This window comes from Thalassophryne amazonica, chromosome 16 (assembly GCF_902500255.1).
Source record: "Thalassophryne amazonica chromosome 16, fThaAma1.1, whole genome shotgun sequence".
In the NCBI taxonomy this organism is placed as follows: domain Eukaryota; kingdom Metazoa; phylum Chordata; class Actinopteri; order Batrachoidiformes; family Batrachoididae; genus Thalassophryne; species Thalassophryne amazonica.
In genome coordinates, this window is record NC_047118.1 from 89,967,997 (window position 1) to 89,982,834 (window position 14,838).

Consider the following 14,838-nt stretch of genomic DNA (forward strand, 5'->3'; position numbering starts at 1 on the left):
ACAGACAGAGAGAATCACACCAACAGACAGACAGGCAGACAGACAGAGAGAATCACACCAACAGACAGACAGGCAGACAGACAGGCAGGCAGACAGAGAATCACACCAACAGACAGACAGGCAGACAGACAGACAGACAGGCAGGCAGACAGGCAGGCAGACAGAGAATCACACCAACAGACAGACAGGCAGACAGACAGACAGACAGGCAGGCAGACAGGCAGGCAGACAGAGAATCACACCAACAGACAGACAGGCAGACAGGCAGACAGACAGGCAGGCAGACAGAGAATCACACCAACAGACAGACAGGCAGACAGACAGAGAGAATCACACCAACAGACAGACAGGCAGACAGACAGAGAGAATCACACCAACAGACAGACAGGCAGACAGGCAGAGAGAATCACACCAACAGACAGACAGGCAGACAGGCAGAGAGAATCACACCAACAGACAGACAGGCAGACAGACAGAGAGAATCACACCAACAGGCAGACAGGCAGAGAGAATCACACCAACAGACAGACAGACAGAGAGAATCACACCAACAGACAGACAGGCAGACAGGCAGACAGACAGGCAGGCAGACAGAGAGAATCACACCAACAGACAGACAGGCAGGCAGACAGAGAGAATCACACCAACAGACAGACAGGCAGACAGACAGGCAGGCAGACAGAGAATCACACCAACAGACAGGCAGACAGACAGACAGGCAGACAGAGAATCACACCAACAGACAGGCAGACAGACAGACAGGCAGACAGAGAATCACACCAACAGACAGGCAGACAGAGAATCACACCAACAGACAGGCAGACAGACAGACAGAGAATCACACCAACAGACAGGCAGACAGACAGGCAGACAGGCAGAGAATTATACCAACAGACAGGCAGGCAGACAGAGAATTATACCAACAGACAGGCAGACAGACAGACAGACAGACAGACAGACAAAGAATCACACCAACAGACAGACAGAGAATTATACCAACAGACAGGCAGACAGACAGGCAGGCAGACAGAGAATTATACCAACAGACAGGCAGACAGACAGGCAGGCAGACAGAGAATTATACCAACAGACAGGCAGACAGAGAATTATACCAACAGACAGGCAGACAGACAAACACACGGACAGACAGAGAATTATACCAACAGACAGGCAGACAGACAGGCAGGCAGACAGAGAATTATACCAACAGACAGGCAGACAGAGAATTATACCAACAGACAGGCAGACAGACAGGCAGGCAGACAGAGAATTATACCAACAGACAGGCAGACAGAGAATTATACCAACAGACAGGCAGACAGAATTATACCAACAGACAGGCAGACAGACAAACACACGGACAGACAGAGAATTATACCAACAGACAGGCAGACAGAATTATACCAACAGACAGGCAGACAGAGAATTATACCAACAGACAGGCAGACAGAATTATACCAACAGACAGGCAGACAGACAAACACACGGACAGACAGAGAATTATACCAACAGACAGGCAGACAGACAGGCAGGCAGACAGAGAATTATACCAACAGACAGGCAGACAGACAGGCAGGCAGACAGAGAATTATACCAACAGACAGGCAGACAGAGAATTATACCAACAGACAGGCAGACAGACAGACACACGGACAGACAGACAGACAAAGAATCACACCAACAGACAGGCAGGCAGACAGACACACGGACAGACAGACAGACAAAGAATCACACCAACAGACAGACAGAGAATTATACCAACAGACAGGCAGGCAGACAGAGAATTATACCAACAGACAGGCAGACAGAATTATACCAACAGACAGGCAGACAGACAGACACACGGACAGACACACAGACAAAGAATCACACCAACAGACAGACAGACAAAGCAGAAGCTAATATTCTAATAAATGTCCTAATAAATGTTCTAATGTTCTAACAAATGTTCTAACAAATGTTCTAATGTTCTAACAAATGTTCTAATAAATGTTCTATTATCCTAACTTTCCATTTTTCCGTTCAGTGGCGTCAGATAAAAATCTTTTCTCTGGGATTCTGCAGGTTACTGATGTGGAGAAATTGTTTTTTAAATCTTGCTCAGTAATGAACGTCCTGACGCCTTCATGGATCTGAACTCACATTTACTTTTGTGATGAGTAAGATGATACAGAGATGATTTCAACCCGATGTCCTTCACAGTGAGTAGATCCTGGTGCGCGACACCTCTGTGACCTGGAATCGTACTTGCAACCAAAGTTTCTGTCGGAAGATCAAGCCAAGTTCATATCACGTTCGCAGCTGATGAGCGGCACAAAGCTCCACCTGCTGGTGAAAATCTGGTGTGGGTGGGTGGTGGCCGCTGTGAGCAGCTGGTCTGTGGTCAGTCCACGAACTTCTCAGCGCGCCGGATCTGACAGTACATCAGCATGGAGAAGGCCAGGGCCAGGATCTGTCAAAAACCGTTTGGAAACAGTTACACCCAAACCACATGACCACGTAAACAAGCCAAACATTCAGTTCACACGCAAAACAATCCACAGTGGTGAGAGTGAGGTCATCAAAAAACAAAAACAAATCCTGAACATTTTTGAGTGGAGCAGGCGGGACCGTTGGGAGGGCCAGGAACTGGCAAAAACTGGTCTGGAGGAAATTCTACCTGCTCTGATTAATAGTCAAATCCAGTCTGGTTTCTGATCATTAGAAAGTCAGAAATTACACCAAACCTGATCAAGAAGAAACACCATGAGAATGGAGCTCCTGGATTAATCACAGCAGTTTTTGTTGAGGTCCACAGCATCACATGAAGATAAAGCAACAAGCAAAAATCCATCCAGAAAGTATTCACGGTGCTTCACTTGTTCCCCATTTTATGTTAGTCTTATTCCAAAATGAATGAAAGTCATTATTCCCTCAAAATTCTACTCTCAGCACCCCATAATAACAACATTTAACAACTTTTTTTATATTTATTTATTGCAAATTTATTAAAAACAATACTAAAAAAAACAAAGAAATCACATATCCATAAGTATTCACAGTCTTTGCTCAATACTTTGTTGATGCACCTTTGGCAGCAATTACAGCCTCAAGACTTCTTGAATATGATGCCACAAGCTTGGTGCACCTATCTTTGGGGAGTTTGGTCCATTCCTCTTTGCAGCACCTCTCAAACTCCATCAGGTTGGATGGGGAGCGTCGGTGCACAGACATTTTCAGATCTCTCCAGAGATGTTCAGTCAGATTCATTATTTATAGTTGAAAATTGTGACAATACCACAGAGTAAGTCCAAATGATCTCCCCACTTGGTAAATGGTAAATGGACTGCATTTATATAGCGCTTTTCCATCTGCATCAGACGTTCAAAGCGCTTTACAAATAATGCCTCACATTCACCCCGATGCGAGGCTGCTGCCACACAAGGCACTCACTACACACTGGGAGCAATAGGGGATTAAAGACCTTGCCCAAGGGCCCTTAGTGATTTTCCAGTCAGGCTGTGATTTGAACTGAGGATCTTCTGGTCTCAAGCCCAACGCCTTAACCACTGGACCATCATCTCCCACTAGACCATCACTTGGACTTCCCACAGTTGGACACCCCCCGCCACAATGATTTGAATTCTGCAGGTGGTATCCCGGTACCTTTGGTGTTGTGGTGGGCTCGCCGGCTCCCAACTGCTGGACAACTCTGTTCATTGCTTGTTCCTTCTTTAGTATATTCAAGAACACCCAAGTGTTTGGGTGGTGAGAGCCGACACTAGCAGCTGTGCAGCGGTACCAGCCTTCTACGCTGTGGTTTGTGTGTGGCAGTCTTTCCTGCATCCTGGCTGATATGTTCCAGATAATGAGGTCAAACACTGGACCCCTGCGGTTGCTCCTACCTGGGCGACAGACGAAGGTGTCCTCAAACTAGTCGACCACAGGCTGGAACTCCTCAGGCAGCCCCTCCTGAACCAACTCAAATGAAGTAACCACACAAAGGTAGCACAAAAGCCAGAGCAAGCAACATTCTGGTTGCAAGAGAGAGCTCGGTGTCAGCAGCATATCTCTCCTGGAGCCCTTCTGACTGCACCCAACAGTACACACACTGACTGGGCCAAGTGGTAAAGGCACCCTTGCGTCTATGCTTCTGGGAAGGTGGTACAGACTGCATTGAGGGCTTCCTGCTCAAAATCCATCAAGATGGTGACTGGATTTAAGTTCTCTGCTAGCTCCAGTGCTGCCAATAAGGAATTCTAAGTTCCTGTTGTGGTCTGGGGAATCAGTTTGGCTCCTTTTTTGTTGTTTCCTCCTCCTTCCTGTGTTTCTCTGCCAGTGGAGCCAATCATCTACACCTGTGGTTGCGTCATCAATTAGTGCCGTCCTACTTCAGATGTGGCTGAACAGGAGGACTATTTGGATTATTTCTAGTTATTCTCATTTTTGTGTTTTGTTTTTGCACAGTCTGCAGCCACCACCAGCTCTACTGGCTCACCGGGCTTCCCGGACCTGCAAACTGTCCTCCAGTGTATTCTTCTCCTGGTCTCGACCCCATCACATCATCCACACATTTTCAATAAACTGTTATTCCTTTTCTTTCTTGCCTGATTGCATTTGGAGTCTGTTTCAGTTCCTGGTTTGACACACAACAGAAAGATCTGGCCGCAAACATGGACTCAGCCGGGGCAGGTCAAATTCACCACATGCTCTCCTCCCAGGGCAATTTACTTGGTCAACACCGGCAACAAATCATGTAACTCTGCAACAGCAGCCAGAAACTCATGGCCCAGGTAACTTAACTCTGCATGCAATTCACCGCACTCACGGAACAATTATCAAAAGCCTTCCCCACACCCAGTACCAGCGATGCCTCTGGCACTCCACAAACCATAACCATGAGCATGCCAGTTACACCTCCACCCGACTCTCTAGTTTGTGATCCTGAACTGTTTTCAGGTGGGTTCACCACCTGTTCATCCTTTCTACTGCAATGTTTGACAGTTTTTACTCAGCAACCCTCAAAGTTTAGCACTGATCACAGTAAAGTCTTACCTCACAAGTTTTCTCCATGGGGAGGCGTTGATGTGGGTCACACCTCTGTGGAAGGGCAGGTCCCTGAATCTCGCTTCTTATGAGGAATTATGCGAGGAACGCCGCAAAGTTTCTGATCGGGGGATAGATGGTCTCCGAGCGGTTGTTAGGGATCCGTCAGGGGACCTGCAGCGTAGCCAACTACTCCACGGAATTCTGCATCCTAGCAGTGGAGGCAGGCTGGGACATCACAGTGTTGCGGGCCGCTTTTAATGGCCTGACGGCAGGTTACCCGATGAGCTGGTGGCTAGGAATGAACCATAGTCGCTAGATGATCTAATCATGCTGTGCATTTGTCTGGATAGCTAGTTGCAGGAACAGTGTAGGCAACGAGCCGAGAGGGTTCGGCCATGTTTGTCCTCCCTCTCCTCACCGACACGAATCACCTCTTCCTCTACCAGGATGGCACTTCCCAGTTCTGTGGCACCTTCTGCTGACACACATATGCAGGTTGGCAGGTCTCGGTTAATACCAGAGTCGAGAGTGTGATGTTTACAGGCTGGGGAATGCATTTACTATAGTTCCAAGGAGCACATCCTGAGGAGTTGCCCCGTTCGGCCAAAAGAGTCTGGGAGTCTGGTGAGCAGTAGTTGCACTACAAGATTTTCCTCATCCAAAACCCAAATTGGGGCCATAATTCAGCTCCACCAGGACAGATTTTCCACCTCTGAATTGGTTGCCTCTGGGCCAGAGGCTAGGTTCATTGACAGATGTATGATGACCAAACTTAACTCCCTAAGGGTTAGAGCTTTAGATGACACCTCTCTTACCACCATCACACATTGTACCATCCCACTTTACCTCATCTCATCAGGTTATCATCATGAGGAGATAGATACTGTATATGTATTCTCCTCATCCACTTCCATAGTTGTCGGGCACCCTTGGCTTCCTAAACACAACCGGAATATTGATTGGCCGTCTGGTGCAGTCACCCAGTAGAGAGTGAGGTGTCTCTCCCTCTGTTTGCAGTATGCCATACTGACATTCCCTCCTCAGATGACACTCCTGTTGATTTGTCTTTGGTTCCTTTGGTATACCATGACCTCGCCCACATTTTCAGTGAGGACAGGGCCATGTACTGCATGATTTTCTTGATTGGTTCGTGGTCATCTATTTAGACGACATATTCATTTTCTCAAAACATAAAGAGGAACACCAGGTAGACATTCCTCAGGTTCTCCAGCGGCTGTGGAAGAACCAGCTGTTCATCCAGGCTAGAGTCAGGTTGCTTTACCACTCACTGCCCTTACATCACCATTCACCATTTAGCTGGACACCTACAGCTGCACAGGCCTTTACATGCCTTAAATGCCTGTTTCCCTCTGCGCCCATCCTCATTAAGCCGGACCCCAGTCGCTCGTTCACGGTGGAGGTCAATGTCTCCTGTAGTGGGGGTCGGGGCAGTCCTTTCACAAAGTAGGTAAGATAATAGATTACATCCCTGTGTGTTTTTTTCCTCACTGCCTGACCCCAGCTGAAGTTAACTATGATGTAGGTAAATGGGAACTGTTAGCCATCAAGGAGGCCCCGGAGGAGTGGAGACACTGGTTGGAGGGATCCACACTACTGTTCATTGTCTGGACTGACCACAAGAATCTTACCTATATTCGAAACACTAATGCCTGGTTCACATGGCAAGATTTTAAAATAGTCAGTATGTTTTCAATACCTGAGAGACCCCACACATGGTGATAAAAAAATCATAGATGTCAGTTTTGGTGGTACAGTGTGCGGAGATCAAACGTGAGTTTGCAGTAAACAAACATGGTGGACGAGAAAGAAGCAATGGAGATAGTTTGTCAACTGTTTTAAAGTGAGAAACAACGATACAAAAAGAAAAGGCGCTGGTTAAAAGAGTGGAGAGAGCAGCAGCACCGGACTTTCTGGTGCGCCATGACAGCTGTTTTGATTTTAGGTTTCCCTCCGTGCATCTGTCACCTCACCTTGTGATTGGCTACACGTCACATTCAGCAGGCTGCGTGCTGGTTTGTGCCTGGAGCACACCCCACACACTGGGATACCGGGCCAAGACAATCCAACATGTTGAATATTCAGGATTTGAGGTCTGACCGGCCCCAACGTCCTTCTGAGCAGACTAGAGCTCTGAACACACCACACACGGCAGGATTATCTGACCAGATGATCTTTATATTGGGGTTCTACCCAGCGGCCTGTTTGGCTGTGGTTTTTAGTTTTGACGCATCTCTGGGTTTTCATGTTGTCTAATGGCTCTGGGAGGTTTTAGGTTCGGCATGTATTCAGTTTTTGATGACTAGTATTATTAGTTTGTGTTCATTTTGTGATATGTTTCTTTGTTCATGATCTGATCCCTGTCTGTGTCCTGGTGGTCTGGGTGCCCCGTGTTCCACCCATGCATCCTCACCTGTCCAGTCTTGTTATGTTTGTCTGTTGCACTCCCTCACATGTTTGAGTTCCACATTGCTGTTCTGGATACTGGATTTTGGTCATTATTAGTTCTTATAGTCTTTGTTTTCTGATCACCTCTTTATGTTATTTTGTTAGCTCGTTCACTTGTTGCACTTTATTAGCTCCTGAGTTCTATGTTGGTTTGTGGTTGTACGTTTCTCCCTGTTATGGTTGGTTATTGTATTTTATTTCCTTCTCACCTGTTATTCTTTTTATTGTCATGATTATTTTTACTCTGGTTTTTGACTGTTCAGTTATTTCATCTCCCTGTACTCTGTCACTCCCATGTGAGTCTTAAGTTCCTCCTCTTTGTTTGTCACCCACCTGTGGTCAATCCTCGTTGGTTATGGACTCCTCCGTTACTACATTGTGTAATGTTATGTGACATTTTTGGTTTTTGTGTCTGATTTTCATTTTGCTCTGTTGATTTTTGTCATATCTGGGACACGTTCACATTTAAGGCTGTTTTGGACCTTCGGTGGGATTTTGGATTGAAAATAATAAATAAATAAATAAATAAATCACTTTGATTTCGACACATTATCCTCTTGAGCTTTCTGCCTGCATTATTTGACTCACATTGTTCAGCCATGTTGAATCCTGGGCGGAATATCCTGATTGAGCCAACCTTCACACTACAAGCCAAATGAGGGCAAATGGCAGGTGGATGCCCATTCGACCCACACTCAGCCAAAGCCGACGTGCAATCCAAAGACCTCCCACAGCAGTTGCAGTGCACTTACAACAATCAAGCCCATTCGCTCAGCCAGCTCAAACGGAGCACACATGACACCACAATTGAGGTGGTGAAAGCTCACAGGGCGGTCGAGGTGCAGTGTGACGGCTGGCCAGACTGCATTCGAGGGACATCCTTCATGGTGAGGCACATCAAAGCCTGCCGGCATGTCCAGCTTGTGCTGTACATTCACCCCCACTGGATCCCGTTCAAGAAGCGCACATGAAAATTCAGTAAGGTATATCTTCTATTATACATTCCAAATCTAACGTATAACTCTACTGGTGTATACTAAGGTATATCTATATGAGGAAAATAAGTATTTGAACACCCTGCGATTTTGCAAGTTCTCCCACTTAGAAATCATGGAGGGGTCTGAAATTTTCATCTTAGGTGCATGTCCACTGTGAGAGATATAATCTAAAAAAAAAAAAAAAAAAAAAAAAATCCGGAAATCACAATGTATGATTTTTTTTAAATAATTTATTTGTATGTTACTGCTGCAAATAAGTATTTGAACACCTACCAACCAGCAAGAATTCTGTCTCTCACAGACCTGTTAATTTTTCTTTAAGAAGCCCTCTTATTTTGCACTCTTTACCTGTATTAATTACACCTGTTTGAACTTGTTACCTGTATAAAAGACACCTGTTCACACAATCAATCACACTCCAACCCGTCCACCATAGCAAGACCAAAGAGCTGTCTAAGGACACCAGGGACAAAACTGTAGACCTGCACAAGGCTAGGATGGACTAGAGGACAACAGGCAAGCAGCTTGGTAGAAGACAACAACTGTTATGATTATTGATTAGAAAGTGGAAGAAACACAAGATGACTGTCAATCTCCCTCTGTCTGGGATTCCATGCAAGATCTCACTTTGTGGGGTAAGGATGATTCTGAGAAAGCTCAGAACTACACAGGAGGACCTGGTCAATGACCTGAAGAGAGCCGGGACCACAGTCACAAAGATTACATTAGTAACACATGATGCTGTCATGGTTTAAAATCCTGCAGGGCAGCAAGGTCCCCCTGCTCAATCCAGCACATGTCCAGGCCCATTTGAAGTTCACCAGTGACCATCTGGATGATCCAGAGGAGGCATGGGAGAAGGTCATGTGGTCAGATGAGACCAGAATAGAGCTTTTTGGAATCAACTCCACTTACCATGTTTAGAGGATGAGAACAACCCCAAGAAACTGTGCTTGTTCTGTTAGACCTCAGTGCTGCTTTTGATACTGTTGACCATAAAATTTTATTACAGAGATTAGAGCATGCCATAGGTATTAAAGGCACTGCGCTGCGGTGGTTTGAATCATATTTATCTAATAGATTACAATTTGTTCATGTAAATGGGGATCTTCTTCACAGACTAAAGTTAATTATGGAGTTCCACAAGGTTCTGTGCTAGGACCAATTTTATTCACTTTATACATGCTTCCCTTAGGCAGTATTATTAGACGGTATTGCTTAAATTTTCATTGTTACGCAGATGATACCCAGCTTTATCTATCCATGAAGCCAGAGGACACACACCAATTAGCTAAACTGCAGGATTGTCTTACAGACATAAAGACATGGATGACCTCTAATTTCCTGCTTTTAAACTCAGATAAAACTGAAGTTATTGTACTTGGCCCCACAAATCTTAGAAACATGGTGTCTAACCAGATCCTTACTCTGGATGGCATTACCCTGACCTCTAGTAATACTGTGAGAAATCTTGGAGTCATTTTGATCAGGATATGTCATTCAAAGTGCATATTAAACAAATATGTAGGACTGCTTTTTTGCATTTACGCAATATCTCTAAAATTAGAAAGGTCTTGTCTCAGAGTGATGCTGAAAAACTAATTCATGCATTTATTTCCTCTAGGCTGGACTATTGTAATTCATTAGTATCAGGTTGTCCTAAAAGTTCCCTAAAAAGCCTTCAGTTAATTCTAGAGTATTAACGGGGACTAGAAGGAGAGAGCATATCTCACCCATATTGGCCTCTCTTCATTGGCTTCCTGTTAATTCTAGAATAGAATTTAAAATTCTTCTTCTTACTTATAAGGTTTTGAATAATCAGGTCCCATCTTATCTTAGGGACCTCGTAGTACCATATCACCCCAATAGAGCGCTTCGCTCTCAGACTGCAGGCTTACTTGTAGTTCCTAGGGTTTGTAAGAGTAGAATGGGAGGCAGAGCCTTCAGCTTTCAGGCTCCTCTCCTGTGGAACCAGCTCCCAATTCAGATCAGGGAGACAGACACCCTCTCTACATTTAAGATTAGGCTTAAAACTTTCCTTTTTGCTAAAGCTTATAGTTAGGGCTGGATCAGGTGACCCTGAACCATCCCTTAGTTATGCTGCTATAGACGTAGACTGCTGGGGGGGTTCCCATGGGGGGTTCTTTCTCTTTTTGCTCTGTATGCACCACTCTGCATTTAATCATTAGTGATTGATCTCTGCTCCCCTCCACAGCATGTTTTTTTCCTGGTTCTCTCCCTCAGCCCCAACCAGTCCCAGCAGAAGACTGCCCCTCCCTGAGCCTGGTTCTGCTGGAGGTTTCTTCCTGTTAAAAGGGAGTTTTTCCTTCCCACTGTAGCCAAGTGCTTGCTCACAGGGGGTCGTTTTGACTGTTGGGGTTTTACATAATTATTGTATGGCTTTTGCCTTACAATATAAAGCGCCTTGGGGCAACTGTTTGTTGTGATTTGGCGCTATATAAAAAAAAAATTTGAAATTGAATTGAAGAAAACCATCCCAACCGTGAAGCATGGGGGTGGAAACATCATACTCTGGGGGTGCTCTTCTGCAAAGGGGACAGGACAACTGCACCGTATTGAAGGGAGGATGGATGGGGTCATGTATTGCGAGATTTTGGCAAACAACCTCCTTCCCTCAGTAACAGCATTGAAGATGGGTCATGGCTGGGTCTTCCAGCATGACAATGACTCCAAACACACAGCCAGGGCAACTAAGGAGGGGCTCCGTAAGAAGCATTTCAAGGTCCTGGAGTGGCCTGGCCAGTCTCCAGACCTGAACTCAATAGAAAATCTTTGGAGGGAGCTGAAACACCAAACCTGAAAGATCTAGAGAAGATCTGTATGGAGGAGTGGACCAAAATCCCTGCTGCAGTGTGTGAAAACTTGGTCAAGAACTACAGGAAATGTTTGACCTCTGTAATTGCAAACAAAGGCTACTGTACCAAATATTAGCATTGATTTTCACAGGTGTTCAAATACTTATTTGCAGCAGTAACATACAAATAAATTATTAAAAAAATCATACTTTGTGATTTCCAGATTTTTATTTTTATTTTAGATTATGTCTCTCACAGTGGACATGCACCTAAGATGAAAATTTCAGACCCCTCTAAGTGGGATAACTTGCAAAATCGCAGGGTGTTCAAATGCTTATTTTGCTCACTGTGTATATACGAGGTCTGTGAGAAAAGTAACGGACCTTATTATTTTTTTCAAAAACTATATGGATTTGAATCACGTGTGATTACATCAGACATGCTTGAACCCTCGTGGGCATGCAAGAGTTTTTTCACGCCTGTCGGTTACGTCATTCGCCTGTGGGCAGTCTTTGAGTGAGGAGTGGCCCACCCTCTCGTCGATTTTTTCATTGTTTAGGAATGGCTCAGAGACTGCTGCTTTGTTTGATAAATTTTTTTTCAAAAACTGTAAGGCACAACTGAGTGGACACCATTCGATAAATTCAACTGGTTTTCGGTGAAAATTTTAACGGCTGATGAGATTTTGGAGTTTTACTGTCGCCGTAAGGACGGTCCACGACGCCTGACGGCGATCTGCGCTCCGAGGCGGCGTCGTCTCGCTGTTTCAAGCTGAAAACTTCCTAATTTCAGGCTCTGTGGACCCAAGACGTCGTGAGATAACAGAGAACTTTCAGAAGAATTCGGGATCAGGAGTTTATCCAGACATTCCACTGTTAAAGGAGATTTTGTAATGAAAGAACGTGCGGGCAGATTCGCATGTCGGGCCGGACCTGACCGCGGGGGGTCGCCACAGGAAAAACACCTCCGTTGGAAACCTTAACGGACAAGTTGGAACATGCCCAAGCTGTTAAACAATTTCTCAGATACTCACTTGTTGAAAGCCATCAAAAGCCGCATGTTCTTTCATTACAAAATCTCTTTTAACAGTGGAATGTCCGGGTAAACTCCTGATGCCGGCTTCTTCTGAAACTTCTCTGTTCTCTGACGACGTCCTGGGTGAACAGAGCCGTCTCCAAAGGCGTTTCAGAGAATTTGGCAGTACATCCAACCAGCCTCACAACCGCAGACCACGTGTAACCACACCAGCCCAGGACCTCCACATCCAGCATGTTCACCTCCAAGATCGTCTGAGACCAGCCACTCGGACAGCTGCTGAAACAATCGGTTTGCATAACCAAAGAATTTCTGCACAAACTGTCAGAAACTGTCTCTGGGAAGCTCATCTGCATGCTCGTCGTCCTCATCGGGGTCTCGACCTGACTCCAGTTCATTGTCACAACTTCGCACAGCCATTGAAGAGGAGTGGACCAACATTCCACAGGCCACAATTGACAACTTGATCAACCCTATGCGAAGGAGATGTGTTGCACTGCATGAGGCAAATGGTGGTCCCACCAGATACTGACTGGTATCCCCCCCCCCAATAAAACAAAACTGCACCTTTCAGAGTGGCCTTTTATTGTGGGCAGTCTAAGGCACACCTGTGCACTAATCATGGTGTCTAATCAGCATCTTGATATGGCACACCTGTGAGGTGGGATGGATTATCTCAGCAAAGGAGAAGTGCTCACTATCACAGATTTAGACTGGTTTGTGAATAATATTTGAGGGAAATGGTGATATTGTGTATGTGGAAAAAGTTTTAGATCTTTGAGTTCATCTCATACAAAATGGGAGCAAAACCAAAAGTGTTGCGTTTATATTTTTGTTGAGTGTATATATATATGTAAAAAGAGTAGAGCCACTTAGCAATAGTGTGGGACAACTACATTTTGTTTAAAAAAAAATCACAACAGTTCTATGACATTGAATACCCCAATTATGTTTTGATTATTTTACTGATATTTTATTCAGAGATATTTTAAAACATTAGAAAAAATGTTTCTTTACCATTCATTTTTATCATTGAAGATCAAAAGTCTGGGTGTGGGACAAGCACAAAACGGCAATATTTGCATATAATGATGCTGAAAAAAGGTGAAAAAGTCATCATAGACTACTAGAACAAATTTCTTAACACACTTTCATTGTAAAGATAACTATAAAAGTGTGAAATTTCCCCTTTTTTCTGTTTTTCATACAATATGATCAAAGGACATAATAAGTGCCCGTAGTCTAAGAATCACCCATGTACATAATAGTTTTGAGTTTGTAGCGTCAACAGCAGATGCTACTATTATTCTGAACACTACTGTACATACACACATAGAGATATAGGAAAGAATAAAAACAGTTGGTGTTCATGAAGCACAAACGTATGGATGTGAATACAATAGTTATTGATAATATGAGTCAGACATTTAGGTTTGTTGTGAAATGTGTGGATTGATTGATAACTATTGGGTTTTCATATATTTTGGCTTATGTAGGGAGTTGAGGTCGATCTGACAAACAGAGATATGCGAGCCACATACACACACAGACTCAACTTTCTTTATCGATAGTTTTTTTGATGAAGTTGTTGAACATAAAATCATGACAGGTTTCAAGAAAAAAAGCTGCAGATTTACCTGCACAACACCGATGCAGACTCCAAACACCAGGACTGAAGGTATGTTGTCTAAGAGCCACTGCCGGGCTTTCTTGTAACACGGCTGCAGATGACGTACACAGAGCATGAGTTAGGTGGTGCTGCGGGCACCCAACAAAGCAAAATTCATGGAATAGAGCAGAAAGAATAAATGAAAATGATATGGGGTCCATGGATGCACCGGTGCGTCCAAATCAATTTTTTATTATGTGTCTATTAATAACTCAGCAAAAGAATGTCACAGACGCTCCGTTCAAACATGTCCTGAAACTACATCTTCCAACTTTCTGATAATACATCACTCACGACCAGTCTGGGAAGCCAAAGAATGTCACATGGTACTCCATGATTTAACCCTAACCCATCAACTTGGAAACACTTTCATTTTCATTCAGATGAATAGAATCATTGTAGAAAAACACATGGAGGAATAATTTGTCATCTGGATAGGTGCACAACAATTCTGAATCACAGCAATGTGGACCCTAGAGCTTCGGTGACCGACAGATTTTATTCATACTTAAAGGAGTTACTTAAGAATAGAAAATGTGGAGTTGAGATTGCTTAGTGTATTTCAGTGGTGGGCACAGCTAACCAAAAAGTTAGCTTTGATAACAGTTAATCTGCTAACTGAAAAGTTATCTTTTATAAAGCTGAACCAAATTTAGCAAGAGTTACAGATAAAAGGGTGATTCTTTAACTACGGGCACTATTGGCCTTGTAAATGTAATTTCCACCACACCCTTGCCTTACAATATAAAGCGCCTTGGGGCAACTGTTTGTTTTACACATTACATTTTACACTCATCATAAGGTTATGATACTGTGCCCCCCAAAA

The 14,838-nt window shown here is 44.3% G+C and overlaps 1 protein-coding gene across 1 annotated transcript in view; it reads right to left on the bottom strand.

Moving 5' to 3' along the window:
• Positions 1–2,361: 2,361 nt before the first annotated feature.
• Positions 2,362–14,838, bottom strand: part of tspan4b (tetraspanin 4b) — a 79,818-nt gene continuing 67,341 nt past the window's right edge. Inside the window, exons 7-8 of the mRNA XM_034191053.1 lie at positions 13,981–14,064; positions 2,362–2,452 (exon numbers count right to left, since the gene is read on the bottom strand). Coding sequence (XP_034046944.1) covers positions 2,384–2,452; positions 13,981–14,064 — 153 coding nt within the window. The 3' untranslated portion in view covers positions 2,362–2,383. The remainder of the gene's footprint in view (positions 2,453–13,980; positions 14,065–14,838) is intronic.